The 24,476-nt window shown below is 34.1% G+C and overlaps 1 protein-coding gene across 11 annotated transcripts in view; it reads left to right on the forward strand.

Annotated features, from left to right (window-relative positions):
• The first annotated feature begins 1,152 nt into the window (after window positions 1-1,152).
• tutl (immunoglobulin superfamily member turtle) overlaps window positions 1,153-24,476 on the forward strand; it is a 67,623-nt gene continuing 44,299 nt past the window's right edge. For 3 of the 11 annotated variants that reach the window (XM_088233026.1, XM_088233030.1, XM_088233037.1), the window contains exons 1-2: window positions 1,360-1,931; window positions 19,196-19,356. In XM_088233026.1, the coding sequence (XP_088089152.1) occupies window positions 19,257-19,356 (100 nt within the window). In that variant the 5' untranslated portion in view covers window positions 1,360-1,931; window positions 19,196-19,256. Of the gene's footprint in view, window positions 1,932-19,195; window positions 19,357-24,476 lie in introns of those variants that run through there. The other 8 variants (XM_088233029.1, XM_088233031.1, XM_088233033.1 and 5 more) reach the window with 6 other exon arrangements.

A 24,476-nucleotide genomic window follows, 5' to 3' on the forward strand; every position in this document is an offset into this window, starting at 1 on the left:
CAACGAGTTGTAAATAACTCGCTATTAGAAAATGGGAATCAAGTTGGTGTAGAGTGGGATTCGAATCACGGACCTGTGATCCGTGAGTCCGAGACACTAGCCACAGGACCCCACTCTGATTACACTTATCTTATCTTATCTTATCTTATCTTTATACTTATCTCAAAAAACAAAAATTTTGTGCTCACGAAATATTTGTGCCATTATTATTGCTAAGGTGCGATGTAGATTGTTCATAGTAGATCAAAAATCAAAGTATATAATTTAAAACGTCCATTGTAACAATACAGTAGTTTATTTTGAACTAAGATAAACTGTTTGATTACTTTTTATTAAGACATTTACATACGAAAATTTATTTTTTAATGAATCGAGTTGTGGTCCCGTAGCTAACGTTGCGGACTCGCGGAGCAGAGGTCCGAGGTTCGAACCCCACTCTACCCCAACTTGATTTCCATTTTCTAATAGTGAGTTATTTATAACTCGTTGAAAATGGTCACAAAAATTAAAATATTTGGGTATATTATAAGAACGCTTAAAGTTCTAAAAAAAAATTGTCATACAGTGAATTCTATAATTCTAGCTTAAGATGTTTCAATTGATACAATCACCCTCTTTAATTTTTCTTTTCGATTTCTTTATTTTCAAATATTTATATATATACCTACATAAGAATTTTACCATTTCTACTCACAATCTCTCCCTAAATATTCGCAAACCTGTATGATTTTCCCACCGGTCACACAAATTTCGAATTTGTTAAAAAATAATCCTTTAATTCCCCACGTTCCATAACCCCCCCTCCCTACTCTTCGGTTTATTCCAATTGTCCGTTTTCACGAAGCATTTGAAGAAAAAAAAAATCATCCTAAAGTAAACAAAACAACCCACTAGACCGAAAGGACGAGAGTGTTTACTCTCCATTTATTCTAATCCAATAGTTCAACATGGACTTTACCGCGAGCCACTCTGTAAAGGTTCGGCGAAATGCAGAAGCAAGAATATGGAAGTAATTCCAAGAAGGTTGAAATGCTTCGCCGTTTTCGTCGGGAACTCCACCGCCTCTCGAACCCGCGTATTCGGGTGATACTTTATAAAAAGGGACAAAACTACGTTCGAGCGATATCTCTGTCGCGTGCACACGACAGGATTATTCCGCTCGGGGGTGGCGAGACGGCCGGCACGCCAGTCGGGGTAGCGATGGCGCGCTCCGGCCGGGGGGCGCGCGCAACCCCGCGATCAATAGGCGGCGGGGCGCGGGCCCGGGCCGGCGGCGGCGCCACGCCCACCGCGGCTCGCGCCTGCCGCCCGAGTTGCGCGCGCCGCCGCCCGAGCGCGACTGCCCCGCACGCCGGAGACACTCCCAGATATACCCGCGCCGTGCGCCGCACACGGTATTCGGAATTCAAAATCTCCGCAATGGGAATTCCGTAATAAGCGCATAGCGCCGAGGACAGCTTCCCGCGTGTAGAGAGCGCCTTGCGAGAGACACTCTTCTCCGTAGTATGTCAGGCTCGACTCGGCGAATAGCGCCCCAAATGGCATGTCTCTCCTGTTAGACCGCTAACTCCCCGCGAGCAGTGCTGTGTAGTGATCTGAAGTCCGCTGAAATCCGATCCATCTCGTGTTTACGTCCGGTGCTGACTTTAGAACCGACCCTCGCAATCCTCTTAATGTGTTTTTCTTTTCAGATTAAAATTTGTAACAAATTGGAAAATGTGAACGTGTTAGAAAAATTCCGAAATTAGTCAATTAGAAGTGATAGTGTTATCTTATGTCAGACGCGCTAGAGTAAGTCGATCTTCGTAACGAGTGAACGTCGCGCCGTAGGTTTGAAGATATTTTGATGGAGAGGTGATACTTAAGGTCTTACCCAAGCGGGAATATTTTCTTCCTGGGTTAAGCAGTTGAACATTGACAGAAAACAGACGGTACGTACTCCTGTACAATTACTTATCTGATGTATTTTCCACGTTATTACTTAAAATACTCGTATATAGGGAATGGAGTACTACCACCAGACCCAAAGTTATCCCGGTGGATCTCAAAGAGTAATACAAAAATTTTTAAAACTAAATTTATCATTTTTTTAAATATGAAAACTTAACTTAATAAAATAAAATAAAATTTATTTTGGAATGTATTTCTTAGCATTTATTTAAAATACCGCTTTTTACAGCTGTTTGTCAAATTAATTTTAGTATAAATCATTTGGTTTTTTTTCTGACATGATTTTTCGCGCTTTTAATACTCGTAGCTTTACAAAAATAACAAATATGATACAATTGGAATTAAGTTTCCGTGTTCTGTGCTCCTTACTTATCGTTTCAGCAAACGGTGTAACACGACCTTTTACATCGCGCGATTTTGCACTCGTTTGTCATTTCCAGACCTTTACATCATCGAAGCAACGTATATTTATTAATAAATTTGTTGATCAGTGTTATCAATGCCATTAATTACTAAAACATATTAATCGTCCGTTGTGCGTGTTGTAAAAAAGGCTAAATAATTTTTCGTTCGAAGCTTTGAAGGTCGAAGTTTTCCAGCGCGATTATTTTGAATTACAAAAAATTTCCACTGAAATATTTCAACAACACATTTTTATTATAAAATGTCTTTGATGATTATCTTACGTTAATAATTTATACATGAACTATAAATGGAACCTCAATCAAAATTACTTTAATTGATTCTTCGTTTTTAAATTATTATAGAAGTTGATCCAACCCTCTTTAAATAAAAGCTCAAACAATAAAATCCATGCATAAGGTAACATTTTTACCTCAAAGTTGAAAATTTGCCTCTAGGACAAAAAGCTATTTCATTTTATTTTATTTCTTGAATATCTCATTTTATGCTAACTGCGTGCTCGGTTGCTAATAATTACACTTTATGTAAATTTAAACAATATTTTCAAATATTCTCTAAATTTACATGATTTTTTCCCAAATCTTTGCAGATAAGATCAACAAAAAACATCTGTGAATCTTAAGCAGATATTAATATAAAATAAATATATTGTAAGAATTCGTATTTACATTAATCTTGTTCCATTTTGAGACTTTTTAAAATATAATATGTCTATCGTAATATATAATACGTAGAATCAAATGTTTATAAAAACAATGATTTAAAAAACCTTTGAATACTCCCATTAAATTTAATGTCTACTTTTTTTATCACCTACTTTCCTTACAGTGGTTTTTTTTACTTTTATTATAATTTTTTAACTCAAATTTCTTGTAATATTGCTTTTTCAACTGTCATTTTAAAGAATTATTTGAAATAAAATACATTAAAACAACTTTGTTTTGAAAGCTATTTTTTTTTCTGCCCATCGGTTTCAAAACTATACAAGCTTCTTTATCAAGGTATACTTTAAACGCAGTTTTTTCTTTAATTTTATTTTTTTTATAAAAATTAAATTAATAAATTTCATAAAAAGGAAAATGTTTTTTTAAAAATTCTATGCATATCTACTTTTACACATCTAGTAAATGTTATCACTGTAACTCTCCAAAAAAGAAACTAACCCTTGTGCTTGGAGAGTGACTTACACTGTTGTCGTTGTTTTTTTGTTTATTATAAGAGTTTACATAATTTTAAATACGAGTACATGAGAAAAAATAAAAACATAGGATATATAAAGAAAAAACATAAAATAATAATACATTCATACTAATTCTACTAATTCAAATTTAATATAGTTTTTACACGTGTTTAAAAAAATTCTTTAGATTTACTTTAAATTCATTTATTGATATTTTATTTTTAATAGTTTTTATTCATTGGGAAGATTATTATATTTTTTTACACCTTTCAATACAAAGTTATTTTGACCATGACTTATGTGGAATTTAGGAATTTTTATATTATGTTGGTATCTGAGTGACTTATTCCTCTCAAATTCTTTTATTTTTTCTTTTTGATATATTTGTATAATAGAATTTATTTTATAAAGAGTGTCTACTGTATGAACCTTAAATTTTTTTTATAGACTTTCCATATTGAATGTTAAGGGTTTCTTTAGAATTACTTTAATAATTAATCGTTGTACTTTTTTAAGAGGGTTTAATATATTGGCGTATGAACCACCTCACCCTACAATACTATATTGTAACAAAGATTGTACAATCAAGTAACAAGCTTTTTCTAAATTACTTTGAGCACGTTTTTATTTTCTCGCGGTAAATGCAGTACGAAATTTGTAAATCGTAGAAATTTGTGATGGATTTTTTTACATTTTGTTGCAATTAGTGGCGTGGAGAGGTGACAAATTGAGAAATAGTATTCTAACTGACTCCTAATCAATGGGCAAAATAATATTTTGATTAAAAATATTGATTCATGTTATTTGTTGACAATAATTTATTGTTAATAAAATTCCAATATCATTAGTTAATAACTTTTACTCTCACGTTTTATTCTGAAAAAGCCCGTAGAGGGTAACAGCGCTAATTAGTCAAGTAAATTAATAGAAGTGGAAGCGAATCTACCTTGTATTTGAAGTAGTCACCAGTCCTGTCTCGACTTCCATTTTTTTTCTCAGGAAGATTCTTCATCTCCGTTGAACTGTCAATCCTTTACCGTTGTTTTATTTACAAAAGTCATCAGAGAAAGTATTTCCCCTTCATACCCGAAACCGTTTTAAAGACCGTTAGCTTTTATATCGGTTTTATTCTTACAAAAAAGCGATGTCTTTTTTGGCAATAAACGAGTTACTCTTTTAAAATGTTCAATTTCATATATCGCGATTTCAATTGAATCTAACTCTACTAAATTTCCCGTGAGTTTGGTAAATTACATGGAGAGCCTTTGTCGAATATTGTCATACATCCTCATGACCACATTGCAAACACGAATGGTAGCAAAAACTGTGTATTAACTTGTATTACAATAGTCTATGTAAATAAAAGTAATTTCATAAATATAAAAACATCACATTAGATTAATATTATCATTATTTTAACTCCGACGCCCTTTACATAAGAAACATCGATTATAAAGATAATTAACAACATCAATTAATTCAAGTCACATTGAAAGTATTGTTAATAGGTAGGTACTACGTTTGACAATTTCAACACCGAGGGTTAGCAACACTACTTCCCTTTGATGGGGGAGGACGGCACAAAATATTATTCAGTTCATACCCAGAGACATTGGGCTCCCTGGGCTGGTGTTCCAAACGCTCTCGCGGCCATAATATCTCGTGTATTTTGTATCTAAATAACTGTTTACTCGTGCCGCGAGAGTGGTTTAGAATAGCACCCTTGGACAATGTACATTTATACGATGAATCGGGTTGTGGTCGCGTGGCTAGCGTCTCGGACTCACGGCCCAAAGTTTCGTGGTTCGAATCCCATTCTACCCCAACTTTTAGAGTTATTTACAACTCGTTGAAAATAGCCTTCAAAATTAAATATTAGCGCAAATATTGTTTTTTTTTACTAAAAAAATACAATTTAATTTACCAACCATTCTGCACATTCTCTTAAAGACGAGAATTTCACAAGTATCGGTCACGATATATTATAATGGGACACCCCCGAGAATCTCCCATTTCTTAACCCAAGAGCTAACAAACTGAGTAAATAATGTGACAAAAATCATCAGATGAAAGAGTTGAGGAAATGTGGATGTTTAAACGTAGGCAGAATACAGTTACATAATAAAGTTACATAGTGTGTTAAGTGGCCACTTTAACCAGTTGATGACGGGTCGTAATCCCTGCAAATGCCTAGATTTTCATATTCCCTTCTCAAAACGTTTTCCCTCTCTATTGCGATAAATTCCAATCGTTATTTTATAGTTTTTAATCAGTATTAATAATAACCCGCCCCCGTGGCATTTCGATGCAGCCCGTGTACCGACCTCCATAAGACATCCCTCGCTAATAACATATTCAGCCCCCTCGGCAGACAAATAGGGCCGTTACAGCTACCGGGAAGGGGGCGAAGGACGCTTCCTCACAAGGCTGGGGGGTCCCCGGGGAACCTTTCATCCTGCGAGGGAGCGATCCTCACGCAACTTCTCCATGATACTTTAAATAACATTTTGAATATTTCATATCTGATGATTATCAAGACAGATCCTGTTTTGTCATGACGAAGGTGTCTAATTAATTCACAAAGTTAAGTAAACACACTGTACCAGAAAATATAAATTGAACGAACAATCACCGCATTTCCCTGCAAGCGTAGGGAAGAGAGGTCAGAATGCTATATCACTCTGTTATTGCATACATATCTCGCTTCCTCTATATTTATACTTATTATGCTCGCGCGCCGATTATTCCGACTTTTGACATGTCCATCATCAAATATGTGTTGGATTCGGTCACGCATGATTTGGTATTTCTCGTTTTCTGCATTTATCAACGTTTCCATCGTTAACCTTTTTCGCTGTTTTTCCACCGACCAAAACAAGACAAGGACAGTCAAAACTGATAAACCAGGGACGGAAATTATACAATAAACTACCAGACAGGAATCAAGAAAGGAGCTCTGCGCTGGTTTGGACATGTAGAACGAATGGACAGCGAAAGAACGGCTAAGAATATTTACAATGCGAATGTTGATGGATGCAGAAATAGAGGAACACCGAAGAGGCATGACCAAAGCCAATAAATACTTTAAGATGGACAAATCAAAAGTCGAAATAATCGGCGCGCGTGCATGAGAAGATGTATGTTTGTAGAGGAAGCGCAATATGTATGCAAGGATAGAGTGATGTGGCGTTCTATCCTCTCTGCCTACCCTTACGGGGAAACGGCGTGGTGGTTTGTTGTTGTTTTTGTTAACTGCCAGACAAAACTGAACAAAAGACTCAGACAAAAAACTCTTACAAAAGATGATAAAAATATTATCATTCACAATTTAAAAGCGATTTTGTCAAGAAAATAATAATTATCCATTCTTGCATCCATAACTATCTCAAATCTCGTCGTCAAATTTATATTAGGAAACATTTCTATAAGCTGATTTCTGGTAGTATATATAATCCAAATATACTAAAAGAGATCAGTTTGTATGTTTCCAATAATTATACTAGAGCGAGATCTCATGCACTGTTTTGCACACCCAGAAGCCGTACAAATACGAGTCAGAATTTACCTATTAATAGGGCGATTCGGTTGCTGAATACGGCTTCTGCGAATAATACGAAACTATTTATCTGTACATATCGGCAGTTAAGGAGCTACCTTCTTACTATTAATTAACTCTAACTTATATTTACAGTCTGAATTACGTGATGGTTTTAACAGCCCGCAGAGTTATACAGACTAGAATTGTCAAATAAATAAAATAAAAATGTGTTTTTTTTTGGGTGATACCGCGCGTGTTGGATTTGTTCCGACGTTTCGGCTACCATTACAGGAGTCCCGAGTGTACCGTGTCGCAGTCGGCAGTAGGCACATTTCTAATCGTTTTTGTAGTATGTAGTGCTGAGAACCATGTTGAGTTTAATTTAAAGCCGTCGTCTGTGTTTATGTTATTTGGTTGTCTGTGTATTTCAATCGCCTCTTTTATTATTTGTTCACTGTAATTACTGGGTTTATGTAAAATTTTTGGTTCGAAGGCAAAAAATGTCCGATGTCTATAAATTAAATTAAACCCCAAATGGTTTCTCGCATTACATACTACAAAAACGAATAGACGTGTGCCTATTGCCGACTGCGACACGTCACATATAACTAGTACATAAACACATATTTTTTTCTAAAAAACACATAGTTTACCCTGAAAATGGCTCCTGAATGGTAGCCAAAACGTCGGAACAAATCCAACACACACGGTATCATCCAAAAAATAAACATTTTTGAAAACAGTGACCGTAAAAAAATTCGCACCTATTTAATAGAATTAAAATTCAAAAAAAGATAAATTGTTTTGTTAAATTAATGTAATCCGTGATGGTTTTTAAATTATTTTTCAAATAAAAAAAAAACTCCTTTCTTGATTTTATCGATACTGCTATCTATATCTAAGCCTTGCGTAATATACGAATCTCGACACTTGAGCACTTATCGTAGATAGTTTCAGCACATTTTCACTTGAGACATCGCATTTTGACAGCATTTAGCCTACTCTCATCCTTGGTTTGCAATAAAGATTACACGTGTATCGTGATTTGCTCTCTTTTTCTTTCTAATAGTTTAGAGTTACACAATATTACACATAGAATGATCGTATGTATTTATTATACGTCAATGTATCCATATTTGAAATTTTCTCAACAATATTGCATTTTCCATTTTCATTGCATACTAACAGTAATTTGTTAATCTTAACGACTCCCGAGGGGGTGAAATCCAGTCTTTTGTCTACAAACATTTGGATTATTCATTATAATAAAATATAGAAAAATAACTTTTGTTTTGACAACTTTTTTTTTTACCGATCGGTTTCAAAGCTATACAATCTTCTTTATCAAGGTAAACCTCACTAACGAATTCTATCCTATTTTATTTGATCAATGTTTACTAAATATAAAATAACTAATAATTCAAGTCTTTATGTTTCGTTAGGATGGGAAGCGTCATGTGAGATGCATACGATCTTTTAAAATAAACACGAGTGGACTAAAGGAAATATTGTTTATTTGTTTTTTTTTTCTCATTATAATTTTTTTAATTGTTTTATAATAAATATTTGCGTTCTTATTATGATTTACCCAAATATTTAATTTTGGGGGCATTTTCAACGAGTTGTAAATAACTCACTATTAGAAAATGGGAATCAAGTTGGTGTTGGGATTCAAACCACGGACTTCTGAGCCGTGAGTCCGAGACACTAGCCACGGAACCACAACACGATCCAATGAATCGCTATTTTAATTTCTAAGATTTCAGAGTTGTCTAATTTTGGTATTTTATTTTCAACTTGAAGTACTTTTAATCCAGTGTCAATTGAAATTACTAATTTTATTTGATTTTTTAACAATGTTCCTATATTATTAGTTATGAAGAATGCAAGTTTATTTGATGGTAGATTTATTAGCTCCATGTGTTATATTTAGTAAACATTGATAAATAGGATATAATAAATTAGTTAAGGCGACCTTGATAAAGAAGCTTGTATAGTTTTGAAATCGATCTGTAGAAAAAATAAAAGTAAAAGGTTAAAAACAAAGTTGTTTTTATTTATTTTATTATATAATAAAGACAATTATTATTCGCGTGACAAGAAATAAGTATTTATTCCATCTGCCAGTCTGTAGCACTAACTATGCACAACACTCTTTCCACTATCGTTCTTGCTCTAACTATAATGCTTTTTTTTTCATCTATTGATGTATTTTACATGCCCCTTAACTTATTTAAAAATAAATTACGACTTTTTATTTCTGGCTGCGATACTATCCCACTTACTATTTAATGATGCTCACACTTACACACACCTGAACACTTACTCCCACACTAATACACATAAACACACATCTACACTTCTTTTCGCCGGTCTGTCTTTAAAACGATTTTTTTTAATGTTATTATATCATTGTCAACTGTTTGTTTCTTAAAAATAAATAAATAATCTCTAATACCCTTTTTTTCATTTAATAAAGTATTTTGTTTTACTTATCACCTTCTTTACTGCCTTTGCGTTCTGCCACATTATGTTTTCTTTAAAAGTTCAATTTTGTAAGTCCTTCCTGCTTTTCACAATTTCAAGTGGCATCGATTTTCCATCATAAAACGTCAGCCGTGGCTACCCTTCCGCCCTTTATCATTCATATTTCCTCCCCCTTATTTTTCAACCTCAAGTCGGGTTCAATTTTCATTCAATATGAAATCCAACCAATAATTATCATTGTTTGTTCGGTATTTTGATTCGCCCTTTATTATGCATTGTAACATGGCGCTTTTAAGAGCCCCTTGAAAACGGGACAAAAAATTTAGAATAGTGGAACAGATTACGCGAATTTATTGCTTTTATGGTTTTGTGGATGTCAAGTATATTTTTTTTTGTTTTGGTCTTGCTGAAAGAAAACTGAAAAAAATGCGTACCATTATAAAAAAGAATGAACAAAATATTTTTCACCATTTGTAATACACATCAACACCACAACTCCTCCCTTGCTCACTCTTTGCAGTTAGTTTCTTGACGGATTTTTTTTTTTATTGATATTTTTTTGTAACATATTATTTATTTATTTAAATTTATTTATTTTATTTTATTTGGGAAATCAACAGTTGTACATACATATTTATAGTAAACAAACAGATATAGTGTATAAACTCAGAACTAATAACAGATTTCCACATAGTATACAAAGTTAGTAAAGAAAATATGTGATCAATCAATGTGAACATGTATATAAAACAAGAAATAAACATGAAGTAAGACTACCATTTCGTAGGAAAACAAGTACACAGAACTCGTTGATGCACCGAGCTGTACAGTTATATTATAAGGAAATACCATTGGAAATAAGAGAGCAAAAAATATTATTTCATTTAAATGTCAATAAAAAAACATGTGTTTAGCAGATAAGTTTTAAAAAGTAATCTTATTCGTGTTAGCTTTATAGAAGTTTTCTTTTTAAGTGTACGTATATCGTTTGAAAAATGTTAATAATTAGTATATGTTTTAATAATAATTAGATATAAGTTAATATTAAGAAATTCATTTATTATGTTCGTACTATTTAAAGACAAAAAAATAAAAAATAATAAATATTACATATCAAATAAATACATATAAAAATGTTATTTTCATGTACTCAATAATCAAAGATTTTTAAAATATTTATTTTAAGAACATTAAGTTACTGTAAATTGGGCGGGATTAGGACGAGAATGCTTGAAGAGAGGATAAGGAGGGGAAGGGAGATGTACATGTTTATTATTAAAATGTCTACTAAGTTACAAAATGTATTTTATAATGCATAATGCATATATTATAATAATAATAATAAATTTTATTCCAGTTAAATGGCTAAATAGTGCAGAGCCAATTCTAGCATATAAAACTAAAACATGTTTTATTTTAATATCACAATGTGGAAATAACTTACATGGTATGTATAAAAAAATAAAAACATAAAACTTCCAAAAAAATTCAACTAAAAGACAAAACAAAAAACGAATAAAAGTAACCAACTTGGCTGCCCTAGTTTTTATATTTTCAATATACCATTTTGCAAAAGTCATTTTATTTGTTTTTAAAGTCAAATAAGTAAAATCAATAAGTTTTGGCACTCAAAAAACGCTAAAAATACTATTTGTTAACGGAAAAAATAATTATTCTTTTGCTACATAGACGCGTTATAAGATAATGAATATATTGGCATTCATAACTTAATTCTCAAAAAATGGTCTATTGAACATACAAGAACTAGAACAGCGACTTATAAGGAGAGAAAACAAAATATAATAAAAATAAAACAACAATCGACGGAATTTACGCATTATTGAGATAAGATAAAATAAATTATCTTACATTATTTCAACAATATTTTGAGTTTGTCCAAACGTTTGTAGACAAGGACTGGATTCAACTCCCTGAGGAGCTTACATCATTATATTATTATTATATTACCTTCTCTTAAATCTTCTTGATTTCTGTTGTAATATGTTAATATAAACGGCTCCCCAGGGAGTTGAATCTAGTCCTTGTCTACAAAAAAATGGATAAACTCAAAATATTGTTGATAAATCCACCTGGTATAATAACTAAATAGTAATAACATTTTAGGGCGTCGCCTAGTATGTAGATGAAATAATTCAATTAGATAAATCTCACCCGCATAAATTTAGGTTTCAGCTCTTTAACTTCACAAACATCAACAGATGAAAGAATTGAAGGAATGTAGATGTTCAAATATGGGAAGAATGGTGAATGTTACACAGTGTGTAAAGTGGCCACTTAAACCAGCCATTGACAGGTCACAAGCCCTGTAGATGCCTAGACTTCTATATTACCTTCTCTTTGATGTTCTTCATCTCTGTTGTAATATGTTAATATAACATTATTTCCTTATGGTTGTCTCAGCATTTCCAGCCATCGCTCGAGCAGGGGTGAATGGATCCACCCTGGAGTGGCTTTGAGAAGCGTGTTGTTGGAGCTTTTTAGGCGTTCCCATAGGCTTCAGACTCTTTGGCGAAGTAGGGCAGCGAAGATGTTTACCCGTCCAGCTGTAAACATCCCGGAGGTACCGCAGTACCTAAGCAGTCCGAATAATTGCCCGTATGCATTGTTATAGGTGACCCTTAATTTATTCTTCGCTGCTTGCGTATAATTGTTCCATAGTTCCGCTGTATACGTGGACGTCAAATCCGATGTAAAGAGGATTTTCTTCACTTCGTCACTGCACTGAAAGAAGTGTCTTGCTAGCATAGAGGCCCTGACATTGATGGCTCTTGTCTGTCTCTCTATGTCCGTTTGTGCCCTAGATACTTGACTTGATGTTACTGTTAAACTGGTGTCTAGGAATACAGGTGGTGATGGGTGCGCGAGTTCAGAAAATGACCTCTTGTGTTTAAATATAAGTAAAGTATATTTTTTGCATTGTATATCATATTGTGGTCGTTTGCATATTTTTCGCAAATATTGATCAACAATCGCATGCTATGAATATATGCGGTCAATAATACCATACATAACTAATATTGTTAGCACAGAGGCCGTTTAAAGAGAAGTTTGCATTTTAGCGGGTTCATTGCTTTAATAAATATCTTCTTTTAACCGTACGCCAACTGGTGTAAGTTGGACAATGTTTGTACTTACTACAGATTATAAAGTTGATTTGTGGGGACATAGTGTGTATAGATACTACTGCGATAAAAAAATAAGGTGAAATTTTTTATTTGAAATACGCTGGCTCTTCAATTCTGGAAAATCGTTGTTTTCGGTTAGTAGTGTTGTCAGTCACATCTGTGTCAATATATGCATTTGTCCAATAGTTACGCACGTGTCTTTTGAACTGTGATTTTGTTGAACAAAGAAGTTGCATTAAATTTTGTTTGCAGAAATGTTAAGAATGTTACAGAAAGCCTTTGGCCAAACTGTTAACAACCAATATTATTTTAGCGTTATGCGAGGTTTACGTGAAGCTATTCGCAAAAAGAGACCAGAATTATGGGCAGACCATTCTTGGTTTTTGCACCATGATAATGCTCCATCTCACACTGCATCGGTGCTTCGAGACCATTTCTCCAGAAATTTAACTCCTATCGTTCCACAACCATCGTATTTGCCTGATTTAGCTCCTTGTGACTTCTGGCTATTTATTCCCTAAGCTTAAGAGACCGCTTCTTGGACACCGTTTTGACACGATTGAAGAGATGTTAACCAAATCGCTGCGCGCTCTAAAGGCCATTCTGAAAATCTACTTTTACAAAGGAATGGTTATTTAAATAGGTACGAAGGTTTTCACGGTCACAGTCACGGTCAATTTGTTTCTTTTTTGGGTGATACCGTGTGTGTTGGATTTGTTCCGACGTTTTGGCTACCATTGCAGGGTAAACTGAGTGAAGATGGCTCTTTTTGGTGTTGGATTTGTTCCGACGTTTCAGCTACCATTGCAGGAGCCATCTTCACTCAGTTTACCCTGCAATGGTAGCCGAAACGTCGGAACAAATCCAACACACACGGTATCACCCAAAAATGAAACAAATTGAAAATGCATGGTTATTCATTTCTTTTCTTGAAATACAACGATAAATATTTAAATTCAAAAGATAAATTGAACTTAAAAAAAACAATTTTTTTCGAGGATTAGAAAAAAACGTAGGCATAAGTGTATTGTATCGGGATGGGAGTATTTTGAAGGCGATGAAATGGATTTGGAAGAATAAATAAAGATTTTAAAAGTTTTAAACAATTTCACCTTATTTTTTTATCACAAGTCATGCCAAGTAGTTGAAGACCCATGCTAAGGCAAAGTAACATACTCGTATATGTTTATTCATATATCTCCGTATAGATACACACTCTTACATACACATACATATATATAAATATTGATATATAAATTTTATATTCTTGTCTTTGTATTGTATAGTGTTTAAATTGACGAAAATAATAATAATAATTATAATATTATAATAATGTTATAATAAAAAGGAAAAGATTGCAAGCAAATTACATTTGTGCACCTGTAGTAGATAGTTTTATGACACATATCGCATTTCGAGAGTTCAGTACCTGTCTAATAAATCATAATTTATAATTATAATTATAATTATGATTTATTAGTTCTATTTAAAATCGTTATCTCAGTATTGGACAGCCCTGAAATTTTGGCCCTCATTGGTTTTAAAGTACCAGTTAGAGTGACTAGGCTAGTTCAACTTTATCACTGCAACAATCATATCTCAATATATTCTAGCAATTCAGTACTGAATCGTCTACATGCGCTGGGTAATAAACATTCGGATTTAGGTGACATATTTTTATTGAAATTTCCAGCTTATAAATAATTACTTGTAAAACATTTTAGTGTGGAATCAATATTTTAATTATGTTCTTTCTAAGTAAGCATTGAAAAAGTTGTTACTGTATATACTCCACTGTAAATACTTATGTATGTATGTAATGTAAAAGGTACTTGTACCGTTAATTCTTAAAAAAAAATAAAAAAATAACAAATAATTTTCTATAGTTGCGAAGATTTTCACGGTCACGGTTATCAATATGTTTCCTTTTTGGGTGATACCGTGTTTGTTGGATTTGTTCCGACGTTTCGGCACCCATTGCAAGAGCCATCTTCAGGGTAAACTGAGTGTGTTCTGTTCTGTCACTTAGTTTACCCTGAAGATGGCTCCAGCAATGGTAGCTGAAACGTCGGAACAAATCCAACACACACGGTAACACTCAAAAAAGAAACATATAAATAATTTTCTATTATTAAAAGTCGTCTACTGGAAATATTATCATCGATATCTGAAACCTATTTAGAGGTAATAGAGTTACCTGCGTAATAATTGTCACTCACGTTCCTGCGGTAGTTAAGAGTAAACGGCGATCATTTCATATGCAGCGCGTGATCCGATCCCATTAACCCCCGCTTTAGCACAGCTCGTGGCTCGTAGCTCGTGGAAAGGAATCCGTTTCAATTAAACTGCTACCCTGTACATGTAAATACGTGCAGGGGGTTGGGAATATATATTTATAGACTCCATCCGACTAGCGCAACGCCAATATTGCACCGGCCGGGCCGGGTCTAATATAAATTGAACGTAGCTTAGAAATGAAAAGTAATATCAGCAATCGCTATCCCAAATAACAGATGTTTTTTTTATTTGTACCGCAACGGGCCCGAAGTCCCAATACTGTGGTTAATTACAACACCGAACACCCAGGCTTGAGAAAAATCACCTAAACATATTACAACAGACATTAAGAACATTTTAGAGAAGGTAATATAGAAGCCTAGGCATCTACAGGGCTTATGACCTGTCATTAGCTGATTTAAGTGGCCACTTTACACACTGTGCAACATTCACCATTCCATATTCGAACATTTTGTCCTTCAATTCTCCTTTTTCTTTTTTTTATTTAATTTTTTTTGAAATATTTGCGTTTTTGTGATTTACGCAAATATTTAATTTTGAGGGCCATTTTCAATGAGTTGTAAATAACTCACTATTAGAAAATGGGAATCTAGTTGGGGCAGAGAAGGATTCGAACCACGGATCTTTGAGCCGTGAGTCCGAGACACTAGCCACGGGACCACAACCCGATTCATCTGTTGATGTGTGTAAAGTTAAAGAACTGAAACATTTTTTGTGTTCTCACCGGGAATCGAACCCGGTACCTTCCGTGAGAGAGTTAAGCATCTTAGCCACTACACCACGGAGATCGCATGTTTTATTTTTACTTATCCTTAAAATCAGATGCTACGTTTTCCCAAATATTAGATGTTACCCGTTTCACTATCCCAAATATCAGATGTTACGCTCGCCAATGTTCAAATATGTATATATATATTTGAAGCACTTACTGTGTGGTTATTCGTTATAATTATACTAACGATAACCACAAAGAATAATAATACTTTAATAACAATTGATATATTTTGTTTGTCTTCATATAATTTGAATCCGGTTTTGGTTCTGTAGTCTCGGACTCACGGCTCAACGGTCTGTGGTTCGAATTCCACTCTGCCTCAACTTGATTCCCATTTTCGAATAGCGAGTTATTTACAACTCGTTGAAAATGGACCTCAAAATTAAGTATTTGGGTAAATCCTAAGAACACAAATATTTATTTAAAAAAAATTAAATAAGAGTAATAATTATAAGTTAAATATTCTTAAGGCCATAAATTAATATGTTTAAAATTTCTTAATATTATTCTTTATTTACTAAACTTTATTAAACGTTTTTTTTATTTATCTCTATAATAATAAATATATATGTATGTGTATGTATATATATGTGTGTATGTATGCATAAGTGTGTGCATGTTTGTGTGTTAATTTATATATGTAAATATATTTAATATCTTACTGAAATGTACTTATATGGGTACATTTCCTCATTTTTACTTATTGTTCTTTTAGTCATTCGTATGTTATTATTACTTTTAACTTCCTTTACATTCTTTTGTTAAACTGCTGCACTTGAACATATTGCTAATAAATGTAAAAGCTCATAGGTAATAAACAACGTTGTTTTTGACCACTTATTTTTTCTACGACCGGTTTCAAAGCTATAATAAAAAAGCTTCCTTATCATTGGTATTATTTACTAATGACTACTATCTTATTTTATTTAAACAGTTTTTTACTAAACAATATGTCTGAAAATATGAAGCTAATAATCTTCAATATTAAAAAAGCAATAAACAGTATTTTTTTAATAAATAAATAACCAAATAAACAAAATTTTCGTTAGTCAGCTCGTGTCTAGTTTGAAAGGTAGGATCCCCCTCACGCTGCACCTCCTATATTTATAAGAACAACATGACAAAACTATTTGACTTATTTATTTACATACATCAGTTTACTGTACATTTTTTGAGACACAAGTCCCAACTCCATGGTACTAAAAGTCCTGTGTTGAGATGGGACGAGCAATTATTTGACACAGCCACATGAGTATATCACCACAAATATAGGATCAGAAACATAAAAAAATATTTTTGAAAAACATATATATGGCACATCAATATGGTAAACAGTAAACTCAAACATTCGGAAAATCATCAAGGAGTTTCCTACTCAAATGCCTTCCACTAAAGAAAATCCCGTCATTGACTCCTTTCTTGAAAATAGTTTTTGTCCTTTAGAGCTTAATACGCTCTTCCAAAGTATTGAACACTCTCAGTGCGATAAATAAAAGATGCCTTTGAGCAAAAGTCGTACGGGTTTTGGGTATGACATAATTCGTGCTCTGGGAAAACCTCGTACGCACATTTTGCTGAGACCTCTCCTTATTATTCGGCCAGAAGTGTGTAAGTGCTTTTTTTTGGTACAGTTATCTCATATCCAGCACCTTCGTGTATTGGAACAACTGTTCTGACGGGTATGTTGGAGGGCGCCGGAATATTTTTCTCGAAAATAATTTCTGTGAAATTATAAGAGGCTTTCAAATGGATGCTGCACAACCCCCCCAGCCAACTATTCCATCGGTTGCAGTGGATTAAAACATTAGCTCTATATGTTTTGATTTTACATTTATTAGACACTGTTAAAGTAAAATAGGAAAAGATTCATTAGTAAATTATACCTCGATAAAGAAGCTCGTGTAATCAGTCAGTAGAAAAAAAAGTGATTGAAAACAAAGAAGATTCATTATTATTATTTAAAAAAATAATAATTTATAAACATATTTGCTAGTTTTTCAATTTGATTTAGATTTTTCCTCATACGCATTGAAATCTAAAAATAACGTGATTTATTTTATAGGTTGGTCAAAAGAATGTGGCGAGGGTGATTTTATTCTAGTAAAATAATGATGACGATTTATCGCGTAATCATAGGGAATAAATATTATAATATCTAGTATTTTCGTCGCATTGGCCCTTAACATACAAAAATATATCCACATCCTCTCCCCCTAAAGGGGCGAAAAACTTTCTATTACTTGTTATTTCTTTCGACAGGATCCCTACTGGAGTTTTCTGTACTCGTGATTGGAATACTAATACACACAACTAACACATAAAAGAGATTTATCCAAAGAAATTTTATTTCTTGCGGAGTATACTGAGAAAATTGATTTTGTTTGCTTGTGCGAGTATTTCCAAGGAAAAACGAAAATACTTTTATGTCAATCAAAAATATAATAGGCATGTTTATTGAGTTTGGGAAGTTCCATAACAGATTAATGTGTAATTGGAGCCTAAATTAGATGGAGAACATTTTAGATAAGGAAATGTGAAAGTCTAGGCATTTTCGGGGTTTGTGATCTATCATAGTGGCTACTACACACCAGGGGCGAATCGTTAAAGCGATTATGTGCAGCTAACCATTATAATATTAAATTACCGCTATTTACAGAAAAACTAAAAAATAAGTGTTATTTCTTTTAAATTATTGCCACCATTTGTATTTTTTTCCAAATATAAATAAAAACACTTATAAAACACGTTCAGCGCCAACAGGGGCCCAAGAAACTAGCCGATTATTACAGCCTATTTCTCCATACAAATAAGTATCCTAAATATTGAACATCTTAAATCCAGTCGTGGTTTCTCCTCCAAGAGTGAGCTTTCAGATTACACAAGTTATTTTAAGATTCTCGATTTGGAAAACCGTATTTCGAATATGTTTTCTTAAGGGTTATTTTTCTTTGAGATAATATAGTTGACATACTAACTACTATTACTTTTATGCCGTCATATCGCAGAACATGTGGCGCTCGACGCGGCTGTTTTTGGAATTATTCATTCATTTATTTACATGATTTAATATTACTTATAGTGTCTAAAAAATATATTTAAAATACGTATAAAATATTACATATTCATATTTGAATCCACACACATATATATATATATGTAAACCGTGTCGCCTCGGATGTCGATATATTTCATGACAGTGAGATTTCTCCTAGAAGGCAATTTCCAAATTGTTATATGTACTCGTATGTTCATTTTAAATTACTTTTTTTCTCTTTCCTATTTAATAAATCTGATGTGTATATTTTGTAAGGTATTGAGAATGAATTGGATACTCTGTGATATTCTCAATGTAAATAAATGAAATAAAATTTAAAAAAAATGATGTTGTATTGTTTCAGGCAAGGCGATGTGGCGATGAGGCGGTGCGCACAGCACGGGCGTTGACATGGGAGCGGAGGTATGGGGCGCGCGGTGCTCGGGCCTGTTCGCCTGTCCCCGGCTCGGCCGCCGCTGACCCTACTGCTTCTGCCGCTACTGCTGCTCCCCTACTGCACCCCGGGTGAGTGTGACGTGACGATCCGATACCGCCCAATGCGGCCACCATACGCGTACCCTGGATGGTCCACATTTCTCGTGAAACATAATCTTCATTCAGTCAAATTTATCTATACGCCCAGTAGGCACTTGCAAAGATGATTTATTTAAAATAATACTTACATTACAAACTACAATTTGAGACGTAAATATTATAAAAAGACAAAAAACACATAAAGAGACTTTTGTCAAAATAGTAGAAGAATCCTGCTCCGGAAAACCCCTTCGGATACATGGAACAGATTAACATCCAGATCGATGTTGTTCAGCATAGCGGTAGCCCTTCCAACAGGCAGTGTGGTCCTGTATATCGGAATATGAAACAATTTATGCTGACGCTGTCTTAGGTAATTATCAGGAACATACAAACTAACCCTCATCATAATCTCAGAATTATCGATTATTCCGCGCAACAATCGATAAAAATATGTAGTCAAATACACATTTCTTCTAGTCTCTAAACTGTTGTAGCCATCATACCCCGGAGAAACTCGGTCGGGTGGAGCCAAGGATAATACCCGCACTCTCTCATGTAGAGATATCTCAGAAACTTATTTTGGATGTTCTCTGTCAAAATGCATAAGGTACATTTTTGGTCTTAGGAAATATGACCACATTTCTTTTATCGTAGGCAACTGAAATGGCTCAAAATTAGACAGCGGAGAGACTACCACTCCGTCTCACTTCTGTTCAGTGTACTTCATAGTCCTAACGCTCCTATATACCTGCGTGAAAAATTTCAACGCTTATCAGTTCATGGTTTACCTCTTCGTTCTAATTCTCAATGCACTCTCTTAATACCCATCCACAATTCCTCTTTCTTCTCTAACTCATAAGGTGTCCATACGGGTCGACTGTGAAATCATCTTCCATCCACCATCAAAGATGTTACTACATAATCTCTGCTTAAGTCACGTCTGAAGAAACATCTCCTTTCTCTTCCTTAATCTTTTCTCCTTTCTTCCTTTCCTCTTTCCTCTTTTTTTCCTTTTTCCCATTGAATAATAGTTTTGATTTAAGGTAATTTATTACATTTGTTTATTTTTTAATATATCTTTAGCTTTTTAATCTGTTTTCTATTGAATAGGTTCTGTAACTTAAATTATAAAAATAAAACTTTTATTTTATTGGTTGGATGGAAGAAATTGCTATTTGGCAATAAGCCCGCCAATGTACAAATAACATTATGTACAAAAAGTTAAATAAATAAATAAGAGAGTACTTCAGTTCATGTGGCCCCCAAATCATCGAGCCACTCTCGAGTCTACTTCGCACCAAGGAGTTGAACAGCAACGCATGTGATTTTCGTCAACTTTACATGAGAGCGATTAAAATTCTTTGACATTTCATGTCACAAAATGATAAGTACGAAAGTACATATCTTGTATTTGGGTTAGTTATATATATCGCCATCTTCTTTTTTTCTACATCCGCTCCTAAGTGGAGCATATGGACATCACCAGTTGCTTCCAGAAGACCCTATCGTCAGCCATCATTTTTGCCTCCTCCCACGTCAATTCAGCGCCCCTTAGTTCCGCCAAGACGCTCGTTATAGAAGGCTGCTGTGTCCGTTCTCTGACTCCAATAGTAGTTATACAATCGAACCACCTTATACCTAATATTTTTCTGAGGCACTTACTCTCAAAACTCAGAAGTTTGGTGTTTTGAGCTTTGGTAAGGTGCCAAGATTTGCTAGCATTATGCAAGAGTTGAATAATCGGCATTTTATTTTGACTGAGTATAGACTAGAGTTCCAGACAACACGCATCATGTTAAAGTTGCTCCAGCAATTCCTAGGCAGGTTGTGAGCTCTTTGTGCATGTTTCTATCCTCAGTTATGTGAACTCCCAAGTATTTAAAGCTGTCAACTTTCTCGATCCTCTGTACGTTATTATAGAAAGGCTGATTTGTTGCAAATATTTAGTTATATATATTTTTCAAACCCGGGAAAAAAGCCTAATACAACTTTTTCAAGATCAAATATAAAAGAATGTCAAGTCACATTTTTCGCACATCCGTTGTTGTTCTACAATTCCGACGATATGTCGAAGCCGGATTGTCATTTTAGCCAGAATATATATTGGCTAGCCGCTAGCCAAATTAAAAAACGGTGCCGTATTGCAAAAGGGCTGATCGACAATTACCATTTAAATTTGTTGTGACAAAGGTAAACATTTTTTAGAAGAGAATATGGAAATCCTTTCATTTACAGGACCTATCATTGGCTGATTTTCATAAGCTCTGTAAATGCCTAGACTTCCATATTTCCTTGTCAAAAATGTTTTCCATGTCTATTTCAAATCATCTACAACAAATTCAAATCAAAATAACTCCCAAGGGAGCAAATCCAGCCTGTCAACAAACATTTGTACACACTCGAAACATTGTTAATTAACACTTGGCATTTTACAATTTGCAAGTTGGCGAAGATTAAAAATATTGTGTAGAGAGAGTTACATTCTCAACACGGCCGCGAATTGAAAATGTATAACAAGTTATCTCTTTTTTTATATAAAACACATTCAAATTAACTTGAACGGATAATACGCTCATTCCCCGTAGACATGTAGACGCTCGCGCTCTTAATGTAGGGTGTATCTGAATATATCAACATTATTAAACCTTTACTCCGGCCACCCCTTCTCTGCGGTCGCGATTAACATTAATAATGTAATTTAATCTTGCGCTATTTATAAGTTAATCCGGGGTATGTGTCTTGGGATTAGATCGCGTAATGAAGATTTGTAATCAAAATTACCTCCACTATATTCAGCGAGAGTTGTACAGTGTAATACTTACGGTACTGGCCTTTATCTATCCCCTTCTACGGACTACTTTTCGATACTTGAAATACTTTGGTATCGTTTTACTGTCTGAAACTTGTTTGGATTTAATAATGGAACACTTCTCCGTTGTAGTGGATGCCGCGTTGTTCGCATCCTCGTTTCCGCGCTCATTGCCCGAACTGAAGTTTGTAAATGAAGGAAGATTGGAGGACGAAAGTGCAGATCGGTTGTGCTTCCGAGTTCTGACGACGAACTTTATCGCTTACAGAAGTTGTAGCTGCTGATAATACAAATATATAAATGTACCCGGAAGTTGGAGATGGAGGCGAATTTATCGAAAACTATTGTGAAAGTCTGCAGCTTCAGTTTGCTATACCAATTAAGTAGTATTTCACGCTTATATTGTCTACGGCACGGAGACTTTGGAAATTTAAATGTCCCACTTATTAATTCAAATTCAAATCAACTAATTTTACCAAAGTACCATTACAAAAAAAAAAATTTAAGCCAATCAATGATTCGACATTATTAGGGTGTAATACTCTCCAACAGCAAGAGTATTTGCCTAATGTAAGTAAATATTAGTGTATAACCATTTGCCGACTTTTTTAGTCTACCGATTTTAAGACGTACCCGTCTCTTTGTCAAGTCACTTACAACATGCAAATACTAAATACACCTCCACCTTCACCATCACTGTAGTATATATATAGTATTTCCAAAAATACATAAATGACATGCAGATTTGTCGAGATGCGAACACCACCATGTCTAAACATGCACTAAGATTAATAAAAAATATATTTAATCTTATATTAAAGAATTGGTAGGGAGTTGAGAGGGGTAGAGGTGGGGTTACCCCAACAATTAATTTTAAATTAAAAAGGAGGGCTGTACTGAAAATTAATTTATTAAGGGAATATAATTTTTCAATGCTTTTTAATGTGTATTATATAAAACATTATTTTTAAATGTTTGACAACACAGTTTATGCTTTAAACATAAATTAGAGTATTTCCGTCTTAAACATAGTTTTACTGATGTGAAATATGTCGATCTCCAAAGTTATAATGTTCAACTGCCTGACTTCTCTTTCAATCGGCCTAAGCAGAAGCAGGTTGGTTCTGGAAGCCGGAAGGTAAAATAGTCTATGCTGACGCTGTCGGAGATGACCATCGGGAACATGAAAATTGATACTCGCTAAAATGGCTGAGTTCTCGGTTAAAGCTCTTATCAGTCTGAAAAAATGGGTCAGTGTAAACCCATCCCTTCTATGTGGCAAACTGTTGGTCCCGAGCATCCCCAAGAGGAATGCAGTTAAATAGAGCCACGAATAACTACCATACTACCTCATGCAGAGATACCTCAGATTTTTTTCTGAACTCTCTCCAACATAAGCGAATAAATAGTTATTACGTTATTTCGTGCACTAGTTTAGATTGAATAAATATAGTAGGATAATTTATATAACGTCATTTTTGTGAAAATCGCCTCAAGGGCGCTGTACAATAAATAAATCCCAGTCCGTCTTGTAGCTACAGAGCATATGGACGGTTGGGATTCTAGTTGCTCGTTTCCAATTAAGGTCGATTTAAATTATAACAGATAAGATCTTGATTACAGCACGCCGTGCAGCTACAGAGCGCATGGACTGTAAGAAATCTAGCCCCCATTTACACATTTTAAAAATTGACAAAGAAATTTCGTGTATTCATGAAATTTGAAAAAACAAAATAATAATAACAAAAACGAGTAAGACGACAACACGTCTTGCAGCTACTGAGCGCATGGGCTGTTGGAATTCTCGACCCTATTTACAAAATTAAGGTATTTTATAGTTGATAATATTTACGTATGGAAGCTAGATTACGAATCGTCGTGCAGCTACAAAGCGCATGGACGAGTGGATATCAATATATTTACAAAAAATAAAAGTAAACACAGAGCATAATAAATTTGTTAAGTGTTCATGCCAAGAAGTAAGCAATAAAAAACTAAATAAATAAAGCACTGTTCCAACATTATGGTTAGCGAAATAAACATTGATTTCCGAGTAGCTTTTGTGGAAAGCAGGTAGATACCGCCGCCATGTGGCCTAAATGATGCTGATGTGTAGTTACAGAGGGATGATGCCTATTGTTCCAACGACTTGGCATTTCCGTTTCGTTACCGTATAATTGTATCGAATAACATCTTCAATTTGTTGTTTCCGAAGGGTATCCTGTAATAAATTAAAATTTATTTCGGTTTTATTTGGATAACAAATCGTTACATTACCATAATATCATTTTTTTGAATT

Source organism: Micrasema longulum, unplaced genomic scaffold (assembly GCF_059751315.1).
Source record: "Micrasema longulum isolate JH-2025_06_02 unplaced genomic scaffold, ASM5975131v1 h1tg001050l, whole genome shotgun sequence".
NCBI lineage: Eukaryota > Metazoa > Arthropoda > Insecta > Trichoptera > Brachycentridae > Micrasema > Micrasema longulum.